Source organism: Carica papaya, chromosome 1, assembly GCF_054855325.1.
Source record: "Carica papaya isolate Zhongbai chromosome 1, ASM5485532v1, whole genome shotgun sequence".
Classification (NCBI taxonomy): domain Eukaryota; kingdom Viridiplantae; phylum Streptophyta; class Magnoliopsida; order Brassicales; family Caricaceae; genus Carica; species Carica papaya.
The window spans coordinates 21,229,972-21,249,778 of record NC_142309.1 but is presented as its reverse complement, the minus strand read 5'-3'; the positions used below and the strand labels follow the sequence as shown (position 1 = coordinate 21,249,778).

The following is a 19,807-nucleotide window of genomic DNA, read 5'->3' as shown; positions in this document are numbered from 1 at the left end:
CTTAATATTAAAATGCATCTTCTTCAAATTCATTTTTGCTCCTTTCTGAATTAATCATCTGGGTTATATCGGAATGTTTGAGATTGAATCATAAAAGTTAGGAGGAAGTAGCTTCTGGAAGTATTACCCAGGAAGAAAAGAGAAAATTAGTAAGCGTAAAAATGGGAAAATAAAAACATAGTCATAAATAAATATTAAATGCATCGGTTTTCTCATCACGCACATATAATATTATATATATAGAATGGAGGACAGAGGAGAAAGAAGTCAATTGCTTACAAACACGTATAGAACGGAGGACAGAGGAGAAAGAAGTCAATTGCTTACAAACACGTATTACTTACTGTATATCCAGATCTAACAATTATCTGCAACATCAGGTAGAACAAAATATAATGACATAATCATTTTTTTTTTAAAATTACGTACAATCGATCATTTTATAATACCCTCACAAATTATTTACTTAGTTTTCTTTTATGAAAATCATTTGTAATACAATCTTTATGTTTTTATTTTCAAGAAACATAGATTGGTTTCAGTTTTTAATTTGTGATTATTTAATTATCATAAAATATTATTTTAATTTGACCATCATAAACATAATAAATTTATTAAAATTTAATTTAATTTTATTACTGTTTTATTAAAGTAAAATCTTCAATTGAAAATAAAGCATTACGGGTCTATGTTACTTAGTGGCGGTTTAATTGCAGCATTTTCCAATGATCGCCGTTAAAAGTACTCTGTAACTATACCTTCTTATATATATTTTATCGGCGGTTTTGTATATTTTTGTAGTTTATCTCCGGGGACCCACAAACTTGACTGCCAAGAAAAACGACACCGGTCAACCTGTCATAGAGACTGAGACATGTTCGCCACCGGCACTGAAAAACAGAGAGTAAAAAAAATAAGAATAAAGAAAGAGGAGAAAGAAAAATGGAAGAGATAGAGATAGTAATTGTCGGAGGCGGCATGTGCGGCCTTACTACTACTGCCTTGGCTTACCACGTGTTATATTCATATGCAATTTCAATACGTAAAATTAAAATTCAAGTAAATTGTGTTCAAAGTGAATATAACCCACCCTGGATCCAATCCAGCCTGTTTATTATCTCTGATTTAAATATAAGAATTTTGAGTAATCAATTTATCACAATTAATTTTTGTCATCAGATCCGGATTTATTACAATTTCTTTTTTTTTTTATTATAGTCTACGTGAAGGGACTCAAGCTTTTTCCTTTGGCCAACAAAGCTTTGTTTGCTTGACAAGGAAATGGGAAAAGTCTCCACAATCAAAGACAGGTGACGACAAGTCAACCTGGTTTTATACACACACACGTATATATATATATATATATATATGTATATATGCACCCAAGGACGCCTCCGCAAAGTACACAGTTTTGTTGATAATTACTGAAGAAGAAAAGAAAGATCGGTAAGTATAATTGGCAAAAGGAAAGAGGAGGAAGAAATGGAAGAGATTGAGATAGTAATAGCAGGTGGTGGCATATGCGGTCTGGCAACTGCTTTGGCTCTTCACAGGTTTCTTATAATTATTTTTAATATATAAAAAATATTTAACGTTTTATAAAAATTGAAACTCAATATATATATATATAATATGTATAATTACTTAACTGGGATGCAGGAAAGGGATAAAGAGTGTGATTCTGGAAAGAGCAGAATGTGTTCGTGCGACGGGATCTGCCATCGGTGTCTTCCCAAATGGGTGGCGAGCTCTTGACCAACTTGGTGTTGGCTCTGATCTCCGCCCAACTGCCGTCCCACTTCTCGGGTATATCTCTCTCGCTCTCTCTCTCTAAACATATACATATACATATACATACAGATACGCATATATATATATATATATCATGCTCCACCTTTGGTCTCTTTTCTTATCTTTCTGTAAAACATATGAATTATGAATACACAATTTTTTTTTTTTCTCGAAAAGATGGGTATACAATATTTAACACCCACAATTGTATATACGAAAACAGGGTAAGGGATGTATCGCTTCACAACGGCAAGCGGCGTGAATCAACTTTTTCGCTTACCTCGTACGTTGACAAGCCCATATACAGTACATATATATATATAAGCTTTTCATTTTTCGTTGAAGATTATGTTTTTAAGAGGATATTATTTGACATAAACTACATATATTGTCAGAGTTGGGGAAGGTCGGTGCCTGAAACGGAGTGATCTAGTCAAAGCACTCGCCAATCATCTTCCATCTGGCACCATTCGCTTTAATTCACAAATCGTTTCAGTGGAGTTGGACCCTTTGTCTTCCTACCCTATTCTTCACCTCAAAGATGGAACAACCATTAGAGCCAAGGTATATATATATTATATACACATATACTGTAATACACATACAACAGAAAACATATTTTCTTAAATGTGTATATTTAACATTAATTAATTCCACACCTGGATATATATAAATAGGTTTTGATCGGATGTGATGGGGCCAATTCAGTAATAGGTGACTTTCTGGGACTAAAGCCAAAAAAGGTATTCAGTTCATTGGCTGTGAGAGGTCTTACAGAGTTTGCAAACCGCCACGGATTGCCCATTGAGGGCGTAAGAATTAGAAGGGGCAACACCATGTCGGGAGGAGTTCCTCTCAACGATCACCTACTCTATTGGTTCTTACTTCACAAATGGAATCCTACCGGTAATTATTGTTAAATTTCAATCTCTACATGTTTAAAAACAATCGATCAAAATCTCTGAATCATGTTTTTGTTTATGAGTTTCGACTATAGATCTTGCAAAAGTGGCACATGATCCGGAGCTGATACAAAAAATGGCTATAGAAACATTAATCGAGCACAAATTTCCAGCAGAAAGAATAGAGATAGTCAAAAGGTGTGATCTAAATTCATTATCGCTCACTCGCTTGAGATATAGGTCACCATGGGAGGTGCTGTTGGGAAACTTTCGGAAAGGGACGGTAACAGTGGCGGGAGATGCAATGCACGTGATGGGTCCATTTTTAGGTCAAGGTGGCTCCGCAGCCATGGAAGACGCAGTGGTGTTAGCGAGGTGTTTGGCAGGAAAGCTTGGTGCAAAACAAAAGATTGAAGAAGCTTTGGACGAGTATATAAAAGAAAGAAGGATGAGACTGGTTTGGCTGTCTACACAAACCTATCTTGTTGGCTCGTTGCTTGATACTTCCTCGTTAATTAAGAAAATCTTTATTATGATTTTCATGGCTCTGCTCTTCCGCAACCCAACTGCTCATGCCAAATATGATTGCGGACGCCTCTAATTCTAATAAATTCCGGATTTAACTTCAAATTTTTTGTATGAAAATTATAATAAAATGTATAAGTTATCCGTTAAATGTCAACAAATTATATGTTGTATCTTATTATTTCAGTGGTGAATTCTTCCCCAATAAATACTTTTCGAGTAATATTTATGTAAGTAAATTATACATAGGATGGAGGACAGAGTACAAACAAGAAATTCAAAGGTCAATCACTTACAAACACGTATTACTTACTGTATATCCAGATCTAATGATTATCTGCAGCATCGGTTAGAACAAAATATAATGACAAATCATTTTTTTTTTAAATACATACAATCGATCATTGTATAATATTTAGTTAATTTTCTTTTATGATAATCATTTATAATATAATTGTCATGTTTTTTTTTTTTAAATAGTTCAGTTTGGTTTTTAATTTTTTTTATAGTTATTAATTAAAAAAATTTAATCGTTATAAAATATTTATTCTCTTGTAAACATAATAAAATCTTTGAAATTTAATTCAATTTAATTATAATTTTTTGGTTGTATATAAAACATTATAATTAAGTTATTACTAACTCATAATATACACACAAAACAACAAATTTTATGTGTTCAATAAAGTTAATATTTTGTATCAACCATGTAGTTGAATATAATCTCTCTGTCTAAGGAAAAAAGAGCCTTTTGATCTTTAACGGCAGTTTGCTTATGCTGAAAAACCACTGCAAAGTCTGGTGTTGAAAAAGTCAAATCGTCCAAGCTGATTCGTGATTCTAATAGGATATTCTGCGAGTGGTTTAGCCAGCAGAATAGTGTGGAAAAGGTGGCTGCGGCGGGCATTAAAAGTAATTTTTCTTTTGTAAGTGGATTTTCGTAGTTTATCCACGAGGAACCACAAACTTGATTGCCAACTACGACCAGTCAACCTGAACTCATATGCATATATATAACAGATACATACATACACACACACGAACAGGCTGAGGCACGGTCACACTAACACTGGAAAACAAAGAGAGTAAAAAGAAACAACGTAAGATGAGAGAAAAGGACAGAGTTTGAATAAAAAAAAAAAAAAGAGAGAGATATACATGTTAATCCTTGAAGGAAGCATATGCGGCCTGGCTACCTCCCTCCCTGGTTCTTCACAGGTTATATTCAGATGCAATTTAAATACATAAAATGAATATTCAAATTTGAATAAAACCCATCCTACTTCCAATCCAGCCTGTTTACTATCTCTAACTCAAGCATAGGAATTTTGATCCATCAATTTATTGATTCAAGATTTACAAAGGAGTTAATTATATGCTTAGAAAAAAAAAAAAAAGAAAAGAAAAAAAGAAGCATGCAGCAGAAAACATTATAATTAGAACTTAGAAAGTTATATTATATAAGATATTAAATAATAGAGTGATAAGTAGAATATTATCTCACATAAATTACATATCAAGTATTAAAACTGTAGAAATTAAAATTTAATTTATGATGAGAAATTTTTTTAAATAATTTAATCAATAATTAAATTTACAAAAAATTATCAATAAAAACACATCAGAGTATTGATTTCACCTAAATTTTGGTATATTCGCATTTTTATTTTACAGACGATTTAATCTAGTTTGTAATGGTCGAATTATCTTAATATATTTTTGGTTTCCTTTCTAATATTTTCTATATCTATCAATTAAAAACTACTAACATTTCATAAAAAATAATTAATTTGATTCAATTAAATTTGTAATAATTCGATTAATCCACGTTAACTCGATTATATTAATCATGTTTAAATCGCAATTAATACTTAACAATTATGTGTAATTGATGAAATTTTATTCTCATTACTCTAAAACCATCAATAACAAATAAAGTTATGAGTTGTTTAATTCTCATTACCTAATTAAGTTCAATACTATTAAATTATAATAATAAAAAAACTAAAAATTAAATTACAAATTTATTTTTTGATTCAGACCACGTAAATTATTAAAGTAAAGAAAAATAGCAAGACATATTAGATTGAGCAACGATAATTATATTTTTCAAGAAATTTAATCATGTAATAATAAAAAATAAATTTATAAAAAATTTCAAAAACTAGCATTCAAATTTATAAAAAAATAATTTACTTTTATCCCAAAACAATGCAAATTGAAAAAAAAAAATTAAATTACTTGAATATTTTCCTCAGATTCTCCCCCTGGCTCTCTGCAATTACTTCTGCTTTAGTTTCCCCGTCCTCAATCGGTTCGACTAGTTCTGCCTTCCACCAGATCGTTTCAGGTCGCGCTCCGCTTCTGCGTCGCTTCCACTTACTCTACCAGTTCCCTCTTCTGCCAAGCTCTCTCTCTCTCTCCCTGTCTCTATGTATATATTTTTTTCTCGTTAGTTGCTTCTCTTCAATAGGTGGCTGCCAAAGAAAAGATCTCCCTTTGACACGCCTCTCTATTTTCTTTTTCGTTCCCCCTTTTTTCTTCTTCTTTTTAAATTTTTTTCCTATTCTGATTTCGAATTTTTTTTTTTCTTTTTTGGTTTCATGTGGCTGTTGGGATGAATTGTTGAATATTTGGGTTCGGACTTCTATGGTACGAGCTTTCTGCTTCTTCTTCTTCTTCTCTTTTCAGCTAATTTTTCCTCTTTTCTTCGACAATTTAATCTAAATAAAAATTTAACTGATAAATTAATTTTTAACTCAAAATTCATTTACAATTTATTTTAAATTTAAGTTATAGGGATATTAAAATTAAGATAAAAATAAGACACATCAGATACTTTTTGTCACAAATTACTATATATCCAATTCTACCACAGACTTGGCGTATTGGTTTGTTACCATTTGCACCTTTGGTACCGCTGTCTCGATAACATTTTCCTCATCTATTGTTGTTGTTAGCATTTTTTCCACATTGAAAACGATTTCCCAATTTGCTCAAGTTTTTGTTCTCATGATTATAGCTTATTGAGTTTGCATAATTTGCTATTGGTTGTCTAAGATTTAATCGTTATAATTCCAACATTGAGTTGTTCCAATCTTCTCTCAAAACTAAGTAGCTTTGATTGGAGCTCAACCCAACTTATGCTCTTTTTCTCATTGATTTGACACACTGAAGGCTTGTGAGTCTAGTCCAGCCAAGATCTAAATGGTCAGCTATTTAAGTGATACTAGGTGACTTGCTAGTCCATAATTTTTAACTAAGTTATTCATTGTTTTCAAATACTTTTCCATCTTCATGTTGTCATTTTGCATTTTCACAAATTTTCTCTTGCAGAAAACCATACAAGATCTAGTTTTTACTTCAAACAAATCATTGATTGTATCCCAAAGTTGTCTAAAGGTTTCATAGCATATTAATTCTGAGGCTACAAGAGGTTCTATCAAGTTATAAATTCAACTAAGAAGATTTTGATCATGAGCAAACCATTCTCTATATTCTGGATTCACAACAACTTGAACGTCTTCTATTCCTCCAATAGTTAAGAAAATTAACAAATTATTTTTTGAGTTAATCAAACTGGACACTTCACAACTTTGTTTTTGATAGATGTTCTGATAACAAGAAGTTATAAATTTATAGAGCATGAGCTGCTCTTTACAAAGGAGCCAATCAACATAGGAGAGGAAACAAATAAGCAAACATCCTTATAGAGGATCAAAACTAAAAATGCAGAAAAGAAAAGGACATCAGAGTGCTTGGTAGGAAGGGACGATTACGGTTCTTCTTTTTCAGTTGTCGGTCATGCGTTTTTTGTCTTGAAGGTCAGTGTTGAATTGGATGACTGACTAGGATTTTTTGCTGATCTGGACAAGTTTGCACACTTAGTTGCATTGGATTGCTGATGGTGGCAATTAGAGAACAGAGCAACATTCTTCACATTCCCCATTAAACTTGTCAAGTGAAGCAGAGTTAAGAAAACAAGTTTTCTCGGTTGATATGAAAGTTGGACAAATCACAACAGCTTAGTTTTCATTCATAGTAATTTTGTTAGTGGTGGTGATACATTTATAGAGCTAAACAGCTCTTTACAGGTAAACAAGGATGAACACAAGAACAATAAAAGAAAAATAACAGACTTTCATTATCAATTAACGCGGAAGAAACCAGAAAATATATGCAGCTTTAACGGTTTTCAGTGAGGGACGATTTTATTCTATCAGGAGGATGATTGCATTCCAATTGTCGGCCATGCATGTTTGTCTGGGAGTTGTGGGATGAGTTGGCATGCTGACTGGGACTTTTCGCTGATCTGGACAAGTTGGCACACTTGTCTTCTTGAGTCGACTATTGCCAGTTGTTCTTCACATTCCCCCTCAAACTTGTTAAGGGAAGCGGTAAATGAACCAGTCCAAGTTTTTTCCTGAAATACTTAACCCGTATTTATAACAGAGCCTTGGTGAAGCAATCGATGATCTGATCGCATTAGGGCACGTATCTAATATCGGGAGCTCCTTTTGTCACTTTGTCGTGAACGAAGTGAACATCAACTTCAATATGTTTGGTTTGTGAATGAAAAACAGGATTGCTAGCGAGAATCGTGGTACTCATATTATCGCACCAGGCTATCGGAGTTTGTAGAGTAGTGATGTTTATCTCTTTTAGTAAGGACTCCAGCCAGGTGATTTCACAAGCAAGATGCACCAAGGCCCTGTACTCATATTCGAAACTTGACCTTGATACAACATTCTACTTCTTTGAACTCCAAGAGATCAAATTCTCTCCAAGATAGATGTAATAACCTGAGGTTGAGCGGCGATCGTCCTTTGAGCAGGCCCAGTCGGCATCCGAATACCCAACAATGTTTAGTCTGTCACTGGGTTTCATATGGAGTCTGACATCAGTCATTCCTTTTATAAATCGAAGAACTCTTTTCAAGGCTTTCATGTAAAGATCAGTTAGTTTTTGCATGAGTTGGCTAAGTTTGTTGACAATGGACGATATATATGGCCTTGTGTGAGTTAAATATTGAAGAGATCCTATCATTTTCTGATTAGAAGTTGGATCTTTCAGTTTTTTCCCTTCTCCAGTGGATAAGTTATTGCCGATTACTGTCGGTGTCGGACACAATTTAGCAGATAGCATGTTGCTTCTTTTAAGAAGTTCTTCAATGTATTTTGTTTGAGTAAGGAAGAGACCAGTGTCATCCCGTATTGCTTCGATGCCGAGGAAGAGATGAATGTCTCCAAGATCTTTGAGTGCAAATAAATTATGAAGTTGGTTGATGACACTTAGCATCATCTCTGGTCTGTTCCTTGTAACAATTATATCATCAACATAGATTAGGATGAAGATTTTAGTTGTCTCTAAAAGGAAGAAAAAGAGAGATGTATCTGCTTGTGAGTTTTTGAAGCCTCATTTTGAGCAGTGAGGATTTGAGCTTGTCAAACCATGCTCTTGGAACTTGCTTGAGTCCATAGAGAGCTTTATTGAGTTGACAAACATAGTTAGGGTATTTGCGATATTCGAAGCCTTCAGGTTGCTTCATGAAAATCGTCTCTTTTAATTCTCGATTTAGGAATGCATTATTCACATCCAACTGTTTGATATTTCACCAAGTTGTTACTGCTAAAACCAAAATCACTCGAAGCATTGATGCCTTAATTATTGGGCTGAAGGTTTGATGGAAGTTTATTCCAGGTGTTTGATAAAAACCTTTTGCCACTAATCTAGCTTTACACTGTTGAAAACTTTCATCGGTGTTGGTCTTGATTTTATAAACCCATTTGTTGCCAACCAGGTTTATTTTAGGATGATGAGGAACCAGCTTACATGTTTGATTGTTCCTGAGGGCAGACATTTCTTCTTCCATGGCCAATTCCAGTGGGGAATTTTGGTTGCTTCAATGATCGAAGTAGGTGTTGTAAGATCTCTTACCATGACTGCTTTGAATAGTTAGAAGTCTTGTGGCAGGTTCCTCGGTATAAATATCTCTGCTTGAGTTCTGGTCATCATCTGGTATCTTGGTGCTTTTGTCAATGTATTTTCAGCTTGTACTCTCTCTTCTTCTTGATCTGATAGTGTTATGCTCTGACTAGGAGAAGACACCAGTTCTTCTTGTAACAAATTATCACTAGTCGGAGGATCTCTTGGTGAGTGTTGCAGTGAGGACTCTACCATAGGGGAGGAAGCTGATGCTAGAGTTTCTTCAACGACTTGTCTGCTTAACCTTCCTGGGAAAGGAGATGTAGGGTTAGAATATATATTCAGCTAGGAAGGTAATGTGACTCTAGAGACAGTTTCGCGTTGATGTGTTTTCGTGAAACCATGGTGATAAGGGAATTCAAGTTCATTGAAGACAACATTTATGGATACATATATCTTGCCGGTAGAGCTGAGACATTTGTATCCTTTGTGTAGAGAACTGTAACAAAAAAAAACACATTTTTTTTTAGTGGAATGTAAGCTTATGACTTTGATATGGTCGTAGGCAAGGAAAATAGGCACACCCAAAGGTCTTTAGTTGTTTGTAGTTAGGTTTTTTGTGGTAAAGCTTTTCAAGTGGTAAGGACTGATTCAAGATTGGTGTAGGCATTCTATTAATCAGGAATATGACTATTTCAAAAGCATTAAGCCAATATTTCAATGGCACACCGACTTGGTAAGGAGAGTGAGACTGATTTCAGTTATATGCCAATGTTTTCTTTCAGCTCGTCCGTTTTGAGCTGATGAGTAGGGACATGAGTATCTAATATTAATTCCATTATTTTGAAGAGTCTAGGCCAGGCCAATGAATTCTCCTCCCATGTCTGATTAAAGACACTTTATTTTCTTTCCAAACTGGGTTTCTGTTTGGTGCTTGAACAAAGTAAAGGCCTGAAAAACTTCTGATTTTTGTTTCAGTGGATAAAGCCAAGTGAACCGACTGTAATCGTCAATGAAATTACATAATACCTATGGTCTGAGGGTGAATGGAGAGTAGATGATCCCCAAACATCGGTATGAATAATTTCGAAGGGTCTTTTTATATGTGATAAAGACAAAGAGTAAGGAAGAAAATGGGACTTGCCCAGTTGACATGCATCACAAAAGATATTTTCATTGAACTTAAATGATTCATTACATATTTTTAAGATGACATATAAGGTTTTTAAAGATGGATGTCCGAGTCTTCTATGCCACATCAGTGTTCTTGATTAAGGGGTTTGGTTGTTTTTGCTAGTGATGAAGGCTTGACAGGAAGGATGATAAAGAGAAGTTGGTCTTGATGAGCCCAAACAGTATAAGCCGTTTTTAAGCTTCCCTAGCAGCAGCACCTTGCCTGTGGCTTTGTCCTTCATAAAACAAGAGGATGAGTTAAAGATAACTTCAACATTATTAGAAGAGGTAAGTTGAGAAACACTTAGTAAATTCTTATTAATTTTTGGTACATGTAGCACTTTGTTTAGGTTTAATTTTCTGTTCCAGTTACATGATTGTTAGTACCACTGTCAACATAACAAAGTGGATCTTCAAGGTTGTCTTCAGAAGTGGTCGAAAAAGTTGAGCTTTGATAGACATTTAGGAAGTTTTCTGAGATGGTTCCCATGTAGCTGTTGTCATAGCGGTAATAGCAATGAGCGGCAGTGTGTCCAAATTTTCCACACACTTGGCAGATTGGTCTTGAGTTACCACTGAGTCTTACTCCTCTTCTGGAGTTGTGATGACCTCCTCTGTTAAAGGGGCTGTTGCATCCTCCTCCTCTGTTAATCGATTGAGAAGGTGAATTCTGATGAGTTCTATTATTTCTGATGCTAGAGAAATATGCTGAGAGACTTCAAAGGTTTAGAGCGACCGTTGTTATGTTGAGTTGTTCCAATCGTCTTTCATAGTTGAGCAGTTGAGATTGAAGTTCGACCCAACTTATACTTTTTTTTTTCATGATTTGGCACACAAGTGGGTTGTATTCAGAGGAATCTAAGCCAACAAGAACTTAAGAGGTGAGATCTTCCATTGTAATAGGGTGTCCTGCTAGGGCAAGGTTATCAACAATTCTTTTGATGGATTTGAGGTATTCTTCCATCTTCAAGTTGGTCTTTTGTATTTTAACGAATTTCCTTTTGTAATAAATTATATTTGCTCGTGTTTTTACTGCAAAGAGATCCCAGATTCCATTCCATAGGAGTTTTGATATTGAGTGCCCCATCAATTGTAAGGTTATGTTTGTTTCAATCGAGCTGTAAAGCTAACCCAGTAGCATTTAATCTTGTGCAAACCAGTCTTCAAATTCTAGATTCATTATGATTTCAACTTCAGTGCTTGCTTCTACAATTCTTTCTGTGTATTCTGGTGGGGTTGATTTGGCACCAGTGAGGAAACCTTCGAGTTTGTTTCCTCTTATAATTGAAAGTACCAAATTTTTTCAGAGGAGGTAGTTGTCGTGATTGAGTTTTAGAGTACACACAAAGCTCATTGAGCTGCTAGACAAAGTTTAAATTTTTTGAGGTATTGGGTTTAAGGTTAAGGAGTTGCTGTTCTCTTTTGTCATTTTCTGGCTCTGATACCAAGTTAAGAAAATAGGTTGTCTCGATTGATATGAAAGCTGGACAATTCACAGCAGCTTGATTTTCATTCATAGTAATTTTCTTAGTGGTGATGATACATTTATAGAGTTTTACAGCTCTTTACAGGCAAATAAGGATGAACACAAGAACAACAGAAGAAAAACAACAAACTTTCACTGTCAATTAACGCAGAAGAAACCAGAAAATCTATGCAACTTTAACAGTTTTCAGTGAGGGACGATTCTGTTATATCATGAGGACGATTGTGTTCCAGTTATCGGCCATGTGTGTTTGTCTGGGAGTTGTGGGATGAGTTGGCATGCTGACTGAGACTTTTCGTTGATCTGGATAAGTTGGCACACTTGTTTTCTTGAGTCGACTGTTTCCAGTTGTTCTTCACAAGTAGTTGCCGAGTGAGACCAAATTTCTCTATAAAATACTTGACTTGTGATTGTGACAGTGCTTTGGTGAAGCAATCTGCAGTCTGATCGCAGGAAGGCACATATTTGATGTCGAGAACTCCTCTTAACACTTTGTCACGAATGAAGTGGATATCTACTTCAATATGCTTGGTTCGTGAATGAAAATCAGATTGCTTGTAAGAGCTGTGGCGCTCATGTTATCACACTAAGAGATGGAGGTTTGTGGAATGACAAGATTTATTTATTTGAGTAAGGACTCTAACTGAACAATTTCATAAGATATGTGAGCTAGAGCCCTGTATTCGGATTCTGCACTTGATCTTGAGACAACATTCTGTTTTTTTGAGCTCCAAGATACTAGATTGTCTCCAAAATAGACACAGTAACCTGAGGTTGAGCATCGATCATCTTTTGAGCAAACCCAGTTGACATTAGAGTATCCAAAAATGGTCAATCTATTACTGGGTTTGATGTGAAGTTAGATTTTAGTCGTTCCTTTCATATATCTAAGCACTTTTTTCAGTGCTTTCATGTGAAGATTGATAAGTTTTTGCATAAATTGACTGAATTTGTTGACGATGAATGAGATATTCGGTCTTGTATGAGTCGAGTATTGAAGGGAACTGATAATTTTCCTCTAAGGAATTAGATCAGACAACTCATGTCCTTCCTCTGCAGACAAATTGCTTCCAACGACTGCTGGGGTCGAACAAGGTTTTGAAGAGTGCATATTGTTTCGTTTGAGGAGTTCTTCAGTGTATTTTATTTGCGCAAGGAAAAGTCCAATTTCATCATGTTTTGCTTCAATTATAAGGAAAAGATGAAGCTCACCTAGGTCATTCAGTGCAAATAAGATAGAGAGTTGAATGATAAATCTCCGCATTCTTTCGGGCTTGTTTCCTGTCATAATTATATCGTCAACGTAAATTATTATGAAGATTTTAATGGCTTCAATAACAAGGAAGAAGAATGAAGTATCTGCTTGAGAATTTTTAAAGCCCCATTTGAGTAAAGTGGATTTGAGCTTATTAAACCAAGCTCTTGGTGTTTGCTTGAGTCCATAGAGTGCTTTGTTGAGTTGACAAACATGATTAGGATGTATAGAGTCTTCAAATCCTTTAGATTGCTTCATACACACCGTTTCTTTCAATTCCTCATTTAGGAAGGTATTATTCACATCTAATTGTTTAATGCGCCAACCATTAGAGACTGCCAAAATTAGTATAACTCTGAGAGTTGACACCTTAATCACTGGGTTGAAGGTTTGATGAAAATTAATTTCGGGTGTTTGATGAAATCCTTTGGCAACTAACCTGGCTTTACACCGTTGAAAGCTGCCATCTGCATTTGTTTTGATCTTGTAGACCCATTTATTACCTACGAGATTCATTTCAGGATGATAAGGTACCAATTTCCAGATTTTGTTATTGCTGAGAGCGGTCATTTCTTCTTCCATTGTCGATTTCCAAAAATGATTGTTGATTGCTTTTGCGACTAAAGTGGGTATGCTGAGGTTATCTTTTTTTGTTACATTAAACATCTAGAAGTCCTGTGATAAGTTTCTCGGTCTAAAAATTCCGGCTTGAGCTCTTGTCATCATTTGGTGCCTAGGAGGTTCAGTTAAAGTGTCATCTATTTGCAGTTCTTCTTATTCTATTTGATCGTGCAACATCATGCTTTGATTGATAGGAGACTCAGGTTCAAGTTGAGACATGTCACTTTCCATTGTGTTGTTTGCAGGAGCAAAGTTTGAGTTGCTCAAGTAGTGTGGAGGTGATGACTCGGCCATTAAGAAGATGCTGGTATTGTGGCTTAAGAGATATCTCTGTTGTTTGAGCTCCTAGAAGAAGGTGAGGCTCGTGGGAAGTAAGAGGACACATTAAACCATAATGGTAGTGTAATTCTAGAGGGTACTTCAGGGTGATGAGTGTTTATGAAGCCATGGTGAAAAGGAAACTTTAATTCATTAAAGACAACGTTTTTTGACACATAAATTTTTTTCATGGAACTGAGGCATTTATATCCTTTGTGCAGAGGACTATACCCAAGAAAGACACATTTTGTTGAGCGAAGGCTTGTGATTCTGTATGATCTCAAGCAAGAAAAATAGGCACAACCAAAGGTTTTCAGTAGTTTGTAGTGTGGGTTTTTGTGATACAATTTTTCAAGAGGTGAGATATGATTTAAGGTGGGTGTAGGCATTCTGTTTATGAGAAACACAGTTATTTCAAAGACATCAAACCAATATTTCAAGGGTACACTTGATTTAGCAAGGAGTGTGAGGCTTGTTTCAGCTATGTGTCGATGTTTTTTTTCAGCTGGTCCATTTTTGAGCTGAAGAGAAAGGGCAGGAAATATCTAATTTTTATTCCATTATTTTGGAGTGTTTGAGTTAAAGTAGTGAGCTCTCCCCCCAAATCTGACTGAGGACATTTTATTTTCTTTCCAAACTGGGTATCTGTTTGTTGTTTGAAGAGGGTAAAGGCTTGATGGACGTTCAATTTTTGTTTAAGTGGATAGAGCTAGGTAAAGCGGCTGTAATCATCTACGAAGATCACATAATATCTATGGCCCGAAGGTGCAGTGAAAGGAGAAGATCCCCAGACATCGGTGTGGACTATTTCGAAAAAAATTTCGCATGTGACAACGATAGAGAGTAAGGAAGAGAATGAGACTTGCCCAGATGACAAGCATCACAAAAGAAGCTTTCATTGAATTTAGAGGGTTCATTACATGATCTTAAGATAGTAGTTAGAATTTTTAGTGATGTGTGTCCTAGCCTCCTGTGCCATATTTGTAGCTTTTTTGACTCAGGAGATCAGATACTATCATTTTTGTTTTTATTGGTGATCAAGGCTGGAGAAAGAGGATGATAAAAGGCAGTCGGTTTCGAATAGCCCAAGCAGTACAGACCATCTTTAAGCTTCCCCACCAGCAGCACCTTCCCGATGGCTTTGTCCTTCACAAAACAATAAGATGAGTTAAAAATTACTTCAATATTGTTAGAAGATGTGAGCTGAGAGACACTCAAAAGATTTTTGTTGATTTGAGGTACATGCAACACTTTTTTCAGTGCCAATTTTTTATTTTCGGATGTGTAAATGTTTGCCTTACCGATGTGTTTGATAGGCAATTTCTCACTGTTTTTAATCATTAGACTCTCATTTCCTCCATAGGCTTGTTTGGATTACAGAATGTTTGGGTCACCTGCAATATGATTATTAGCACCGCTATCGATATACCACAATGGGTCTTCAAAACTGGTTTCGATGGAGACAAAGAAGGCTCAGCTTTGATGAGTCTTTGTGGAGTTTTCAAGAACGGATCCCATATAGCTATTATCGTAACGATAGTAGCAGTGAGCAACAGTATGCCCAATTTTGCCGCATACTTGACAAATTGGGTTGTCGTCGTTTCTTCCTCTTCTTTTTGGGTTGTAGCGGCCTCCTCTGTTAAGATTATTGTTTCGTCCTCCTCTGTTGGTCGATTGAGACAGGAGGTTTTGATAATTTTTGTTGCTTTTGATGTTGGAGAAATTTACTGATGGTCGACCGCGGTTGAGATTTGCTGTTGTAGAGTTGAGTTGTTCAAGTCTCTTTTCATAATTTAGCAGCTTGGACTGGAGATCTACCCAACTTATGCTTTCTTTCTCTGTCATTTAACATACTAACGTGTTGTATTCGGGAGAATCCAGACCAGCAAGTACTTGGGAGATGAGATCTTCCATTGTTACGGGATGACATGCTAAAGCAAGGTTATTTGATATGTTCTTTGTGGCCTTCAGGTATTCTTCCATTTTCAGGTTTGCTTTTTGCATTTTAATAAATTCTCTGTTGTAGTAGATTACATTTGCTCTTTTTTTTTTTTTATTGTGAATAGGTCTCGGATGGCATCCCAAAGAAGTTTTAATGTTGGATACCACATTAGTTCTGAAGCTACATTAGTTTCGATTGAGCTGTAGAGCCACCCGAGTAGCATTTGATCTTAGGCAAACTAATCTTCGAAGTCGGGGTTTACTGCTATTTCTACTTCGGAGCTCCCTTTCACCACTTTTTTTGTGTATTCAGGTGGACTTGGTTTGGCTCCTGTAATGAAGCCTTCAAGTTTCTTCCATCGAATAATTGAGAGAACCATGTTTTTCCAAAAAAAGAAAGTTGTCATGGCTGAGCTTCAATGTACACACACAGGCCATTGCGTTGTTGGGCAATGCTTGAATTCTTTGAGGTGTTGGATTGAAGGTAGAGGAGTTGCTGTTTTCTCCGACCATATCAGTGGCTCTGATACCAAGTTAAGAAAATTAGCAAACTATTCTTTAAGTCAATCAAGCTTGACACTTCACAGCTTTGTTTTTGATAGATGTTTTGATAACAAGAAGTTATAAATTTATAAAGCATGAGCTGTAATTTAAAAAAGAGCCAATCAGCACAGGAGAGGAAACAAATAAGCAAACATCATTACAGAGGATTAAAATCGAAAATGCAAAAAATAAAAAGGACATCAGAGTGCCTGGCAGGAAGGGACGATTACGGTTCTTCTTTTCCAATTGTTGACCATGCATTTTTTATCTTGAAGGTTAGTGCTGCGTTGGATGGCTGAATAGAATTGTCTGTTGATCTGGACAAGTTTGCATACTTGGTTGCTTTATATTGCTGATGGTGGCAATTATAGAATAGAACAACATTCTTCACACCAACATGAACTTGAGAAAACTCAGGTGAACAAGATTTCACACCTACGATATAGCCTTCAAGCTTGTTGCCTTTGATGATTGGAAGAATCATATTCTTCCACCAAGAAAAATTGTTATGGTTCAACTTAACCGTGCAATAAGAGACAATAAGGTTTTATGACAAGTTTAATGCTTTTATCCTTATGTTACTATTTGAGGTGTTTGTTTCTTGTTCTTTTTCTCGTTTCCAAGGGAAAATATTAGATGAATATGGTTAAGCAACTCTTAACTGTAATTTGAAAAGAGAAATCAATTCTATTTGTAGAAGAAATTTACAACGTTATGCTATGGATAAGATTACATATATATACATAGGAAAGAGGAAAGGGCGTTACGAGAGAGAAAACAAATAATTACAATATTTGTTAAAACAAATTTTTTGTATTGCGCGTGCTCATCATTTGTGTAACGAAAACCGTGGCTGGTAAGTGACTAATGATGAGCTGTTGAGTTGTTCATCCCGACACCATGATTAAAGAGACAGATGACGACAGGTCGACCAGACTTTATACACACATGTATATATATATATATACACACACACACACACCCAAACACGCCCCACAAAATACACATAGTTTTATTCATAATTACTGGAGAAGAAAAGAAAGAAAGATCGATAAATATAACTGGCAAAAGGAAAGGGGTGGAAGAAATGGAAGAGATTGAGATAGTAATAGGAGGTGGTGGCATATGCGGTCTGGCAACTGCTTTGGCTCTTCACAGGTTTCTTATAATTATTGTTAATGTATCAATAATATTATCTTATAAATATTTAATATTTCTTAAAAATTGAAACCTAAAATATATATATATGTATAATTACTTAACTGGATGCAGGAAAGGAATAAAGAGTGTGATTCTGGAAAGAGCAGAATGTATTCGTGAGACGGGAGCTGCCATCGGTGTCTTCCCAAATGGCTGGCGAGTTCTTGATCAGCTTGGCGTTGCCTCGGACCTCCGCTCAACTGCCCTCCAACTTCTCGGGTATCTCTCTCTCTCTCTCTTTCTATACATATGCATACACATATGCATATATATATATATATATAATGCTACACCTTTGTCTCTTTTCTTCTCTTTCTGTAAAATATATGAATTATGAATACACAATATCTCTTGCGAAAAGATGAATATACAATATTTAACACCCATAATTTTATATATATGTATATATGGAAACAGTGGAAGGAGTGTATCAATTCACAACGGCAACCGGCGTAGATCGACAAATTCACTCATCTCGCACGTTGACAAACCCATGTATAATATATATATATATAGATAAGCATTTCATTTTTCGTTCAGGATTGTCTTTTTTAGATGATATTATTTGACATAAGCTACATATATTGTCAGAGTTGGGGAATGTCAGTGCCTGAAACGGAACGATTTAGTCAACGCACTCGCCAATCATCTTCCATCTGGAACCATTCGGTTTAATTCCCAAATCATTTCAGTGGAGTTGGACCCTTCGTCTTCCTACCCTATTCTTCACCTTCAAGATGGAAAAACCATTAGAGCCAAGGTATATATACACACAAATATATTCAGATACATATACAACACACATATATATTGTCTTCTATGTATATATAGAAAGTTACCTGGGCATATATACAAATAGGTTTTGATCGGATGTGATGGGGCCAATTCAGTAATAGGTGACTTTCTGGGACTAAAGCCAAAAAGGTTATTCGGTTTATTGGCCGTGAGAGGATTTACAGAGTATCCAGAGCGCCATGGGTTGCCCATGGAGGGTGTAAGAATGAGAAGCGGCAACACCATGTCGGGAGGAGCTCCTGTCAACGATCACCTATTATATTGGTTCTTACTTCACAAATGGAATCCTACCGGTAATCATTGTTAAATTTCAAACTGTAAATGTTTAAAAACAATCAATCAAAATCTCTGAATCATGTTTTTGTTTCTGGGTTTTGACTATAGATATTGCGAAAGCGGGACATGATCCGAAGCAGATACAAAAAGAAGCTATAGAGACATTAATCGAGCACAAATTTCCAGCTGAAAGAATTGAGGTAGTCAAGAGGTGTGATCTAAATTCATTATCGCTCACTCATTTGAGTTATAGGCCACCGTGGGAGGTGCTGTTGGGAAGCTTTCGGAGAGAGACGGTAACAGTGGCGGGAGATGCGATGCATGTAATGGGTCCATTTTTAGCTCAAGGTGGGTCGGCAGCCATGGAAGACGCAGTGGTGTTAGCGAAGTGTTTGGCGAAAAAGCTTGATTCAAAACAAAAGATTGAAGAAGCTTTGGACGAGTATATAAAAGAAAGAAGGATGAGACTGGTTTGGCTGTCTACACAAACCTATCTTGTTGGTTCGTTGCTTGATACTTCCTCGTTAATTAAGAAAATATTTATTATGATTTTCATGGCTGTGCTCTTCCGCGACCCAAATGCTCATACCAAGTATGATTGTGGACGCCTCTAATTCTAATATATTCCGGATTAAACTTCAAATTTTTTGATCAAAATTACAATAAAAGGTATAAGTATCTGTTAAACACTAGTAAATTGTATGTTGTACGCTGTTATTTATTATTATTTCAGTGGTGGATGCTTACCCATTAAATATTTTTCAAGTTCAATAAATTCTTAGATTTAAATCAATAATCTTTATTTGTAGTGTGTAAATTTGTAAGTGTGGCATTCTCTCTTTAAATATTATTTATTTTTCTCTTTGGTTGTGATGTTAAGTATGAATTTTGAGATTAATTTATTGAAAGATATATAATGTGTGTGTATATAATAGCCCGACCCTCAATATTGATGGATACAAACGCTTACACACTATTTTCAATTACCGAAATCAATAAATATTATATATACAACATAACTATACATTGATACACTTATCTTCTCACAAAATAATT

The 19,807-nt window shown here is 35.4% G+C and overlaps 2 protein-coding genes and 1 long non-coding RNA gene across 15 annotated transcripts; 2 read left to right on the top strand and 1 right to left on the bottom strand.

Annotated features, from left to right (window-relative positions):
- Nucleotides 1-1,389: 1,389 nt before the first annotated feature.
- LOC110818792 (monooxygenase 1-like) lies at nucleotides 1,390-3,441 on the top strand. The gene is made up of 6 exons (XM_022047785.2): nucleotides 1,390-1,553; nucleotides 1,660-1,806; nucleotides 2,015-2,074; nucleotides 2,187-2,355; nucleotides 2,469-2,697; nucleotides 2,789-3,441. The coding sequence occupies exons 1-6, from the start codon at nucleotides 1,483-1,485 to the stop codon at nucleotides 3,292-3,294; spliced, it is 1,182 nt and encodes a 393-aa protein (XP_021903477.1). The 5' UTR covers nucleotides 1,390-1,482; the 3' UTR covers nucleotides 3,295-3,441.
- A 346-nt stretch (nucleotides 3,442-3,787) lies between these two features.
- On the bottom strand, nucleotides 3,788-5,590 carry LOC148270435 (uncharacterized). Its single transcript, XR_015820093.1, has 3 exons — nucleotides 5,460-5,590; nucleotides 4,377-4,428; nucleotides 3,788-4,287 (listed from the first exon to the last, which is right to left on the bottom strand). It is a non-coding gene; the product is annotated as an uncharacterized LOC148270435 (long non-coding RNA).
- On the top strand, nucleotides 5,299-19,622 carry LOC110818842 (monooxygenase 1-like). Of its 13 annotated transcripts, none has more exons than XM_088221430.1 (9): nucleotides 5,299-5,568; nucleotides 5,910-6,451; nucleotides 13,924-15,967; nucleotides 16,063-17,638; nucleotides 17,753-17,899; nucleotides 18,098-18,175; nucleotides 18,272-18,440; nucleotides 18,540-18,768; nucleotides 18,860-19,622. In XM_088221430.1, exons 4-9 carry the CDS (start codon nucleotides 17,397-17,399, stop codon nucleotides 19,363-19,365), a joined length of 1,371 nt encoding a protein of 456 aa, XP_088077556.1. In that variant the 5' UTR covers nucleotides 5,299-5,568; nucleotides 5,910-6,451; nucleotides 13,924-15,967; nucleotides 16,063-17,396; the 3' UTR covers nucleotides 19,366-19,622. The 13 variants fall into 13 exon arrangements, with proteins under 13 accessions (XP_088077556.1, XP_088077564.1, XP_088077557.1 ...); XM_088221431.1 differs by lacking the exon at nucleotides 5,910-6,451 and having other exon boundaries at nucleotides 5,469-5,652; nucleotides 13,932-14,033; nucleotides 14,218-15,967; XM_088221428.1 differs by lacking the exon at nucleotides 5,910-6,451 and having other exon boundaries at nucleotides 5,469-5,870; nucleotides 13,924-14,033; nucleotides 14,218-15,967.
- The last annotated feature ends 185 nt before the right edge of the window (nucleotides 19,623-19,807 follow it).

What these genes read in the sequence shown, in the direction of transcription:
- LOC110818842 (XM_088221430.1), top strand. Translation starts at nt 17,397, where the DNA reads ATGACGACAGGTCGACCAGACTTTATACACACATGTATATATATATAT. An exon ending in ACTGCTTTGGCTCTTCACAG is followed by an intron (nt 17,639 to 17,752) that starts GTTTCTTATAAT and finishes AACTGGATGCAG; the next exon opens with GAAAGGAATAAAGAGTGTGA. An exon ending in ACTGCCCTCCAACTTCTCGG is followed by an intron (nt 17,900 to 18,097) that starts GTATCTCTCTCT and finishes ATATGGAAACAG; the next exon opens with TGGAAGGAGTGTATCAATTC.
- LOC110818792 (XM_022047785.2), top strand. Translation starts at nt 1,483, where the DNA reads ATGGAAGAGATTGAGATAGTAATAGCAGGTGGTGGCATATGCGGTCTG. An exon ending in ACTGCCGTCCCACTTCTCGG is followed by an intron (nt 1,807 to 2,014) that starts GTATATCTCTCT and finishes ATACGAAAACAG; the next exon opens with GGTAAGGGATGTATCGCTTC. An exon ending in TCACAAATGGAATCCTACCG is followed by an intron (nt 2,698 to 2,788) that starts GTAATTATTGTT and finishes TTTCGACTATAG; the next exon opens with ATCTTGCAAAAGTGGCACAT.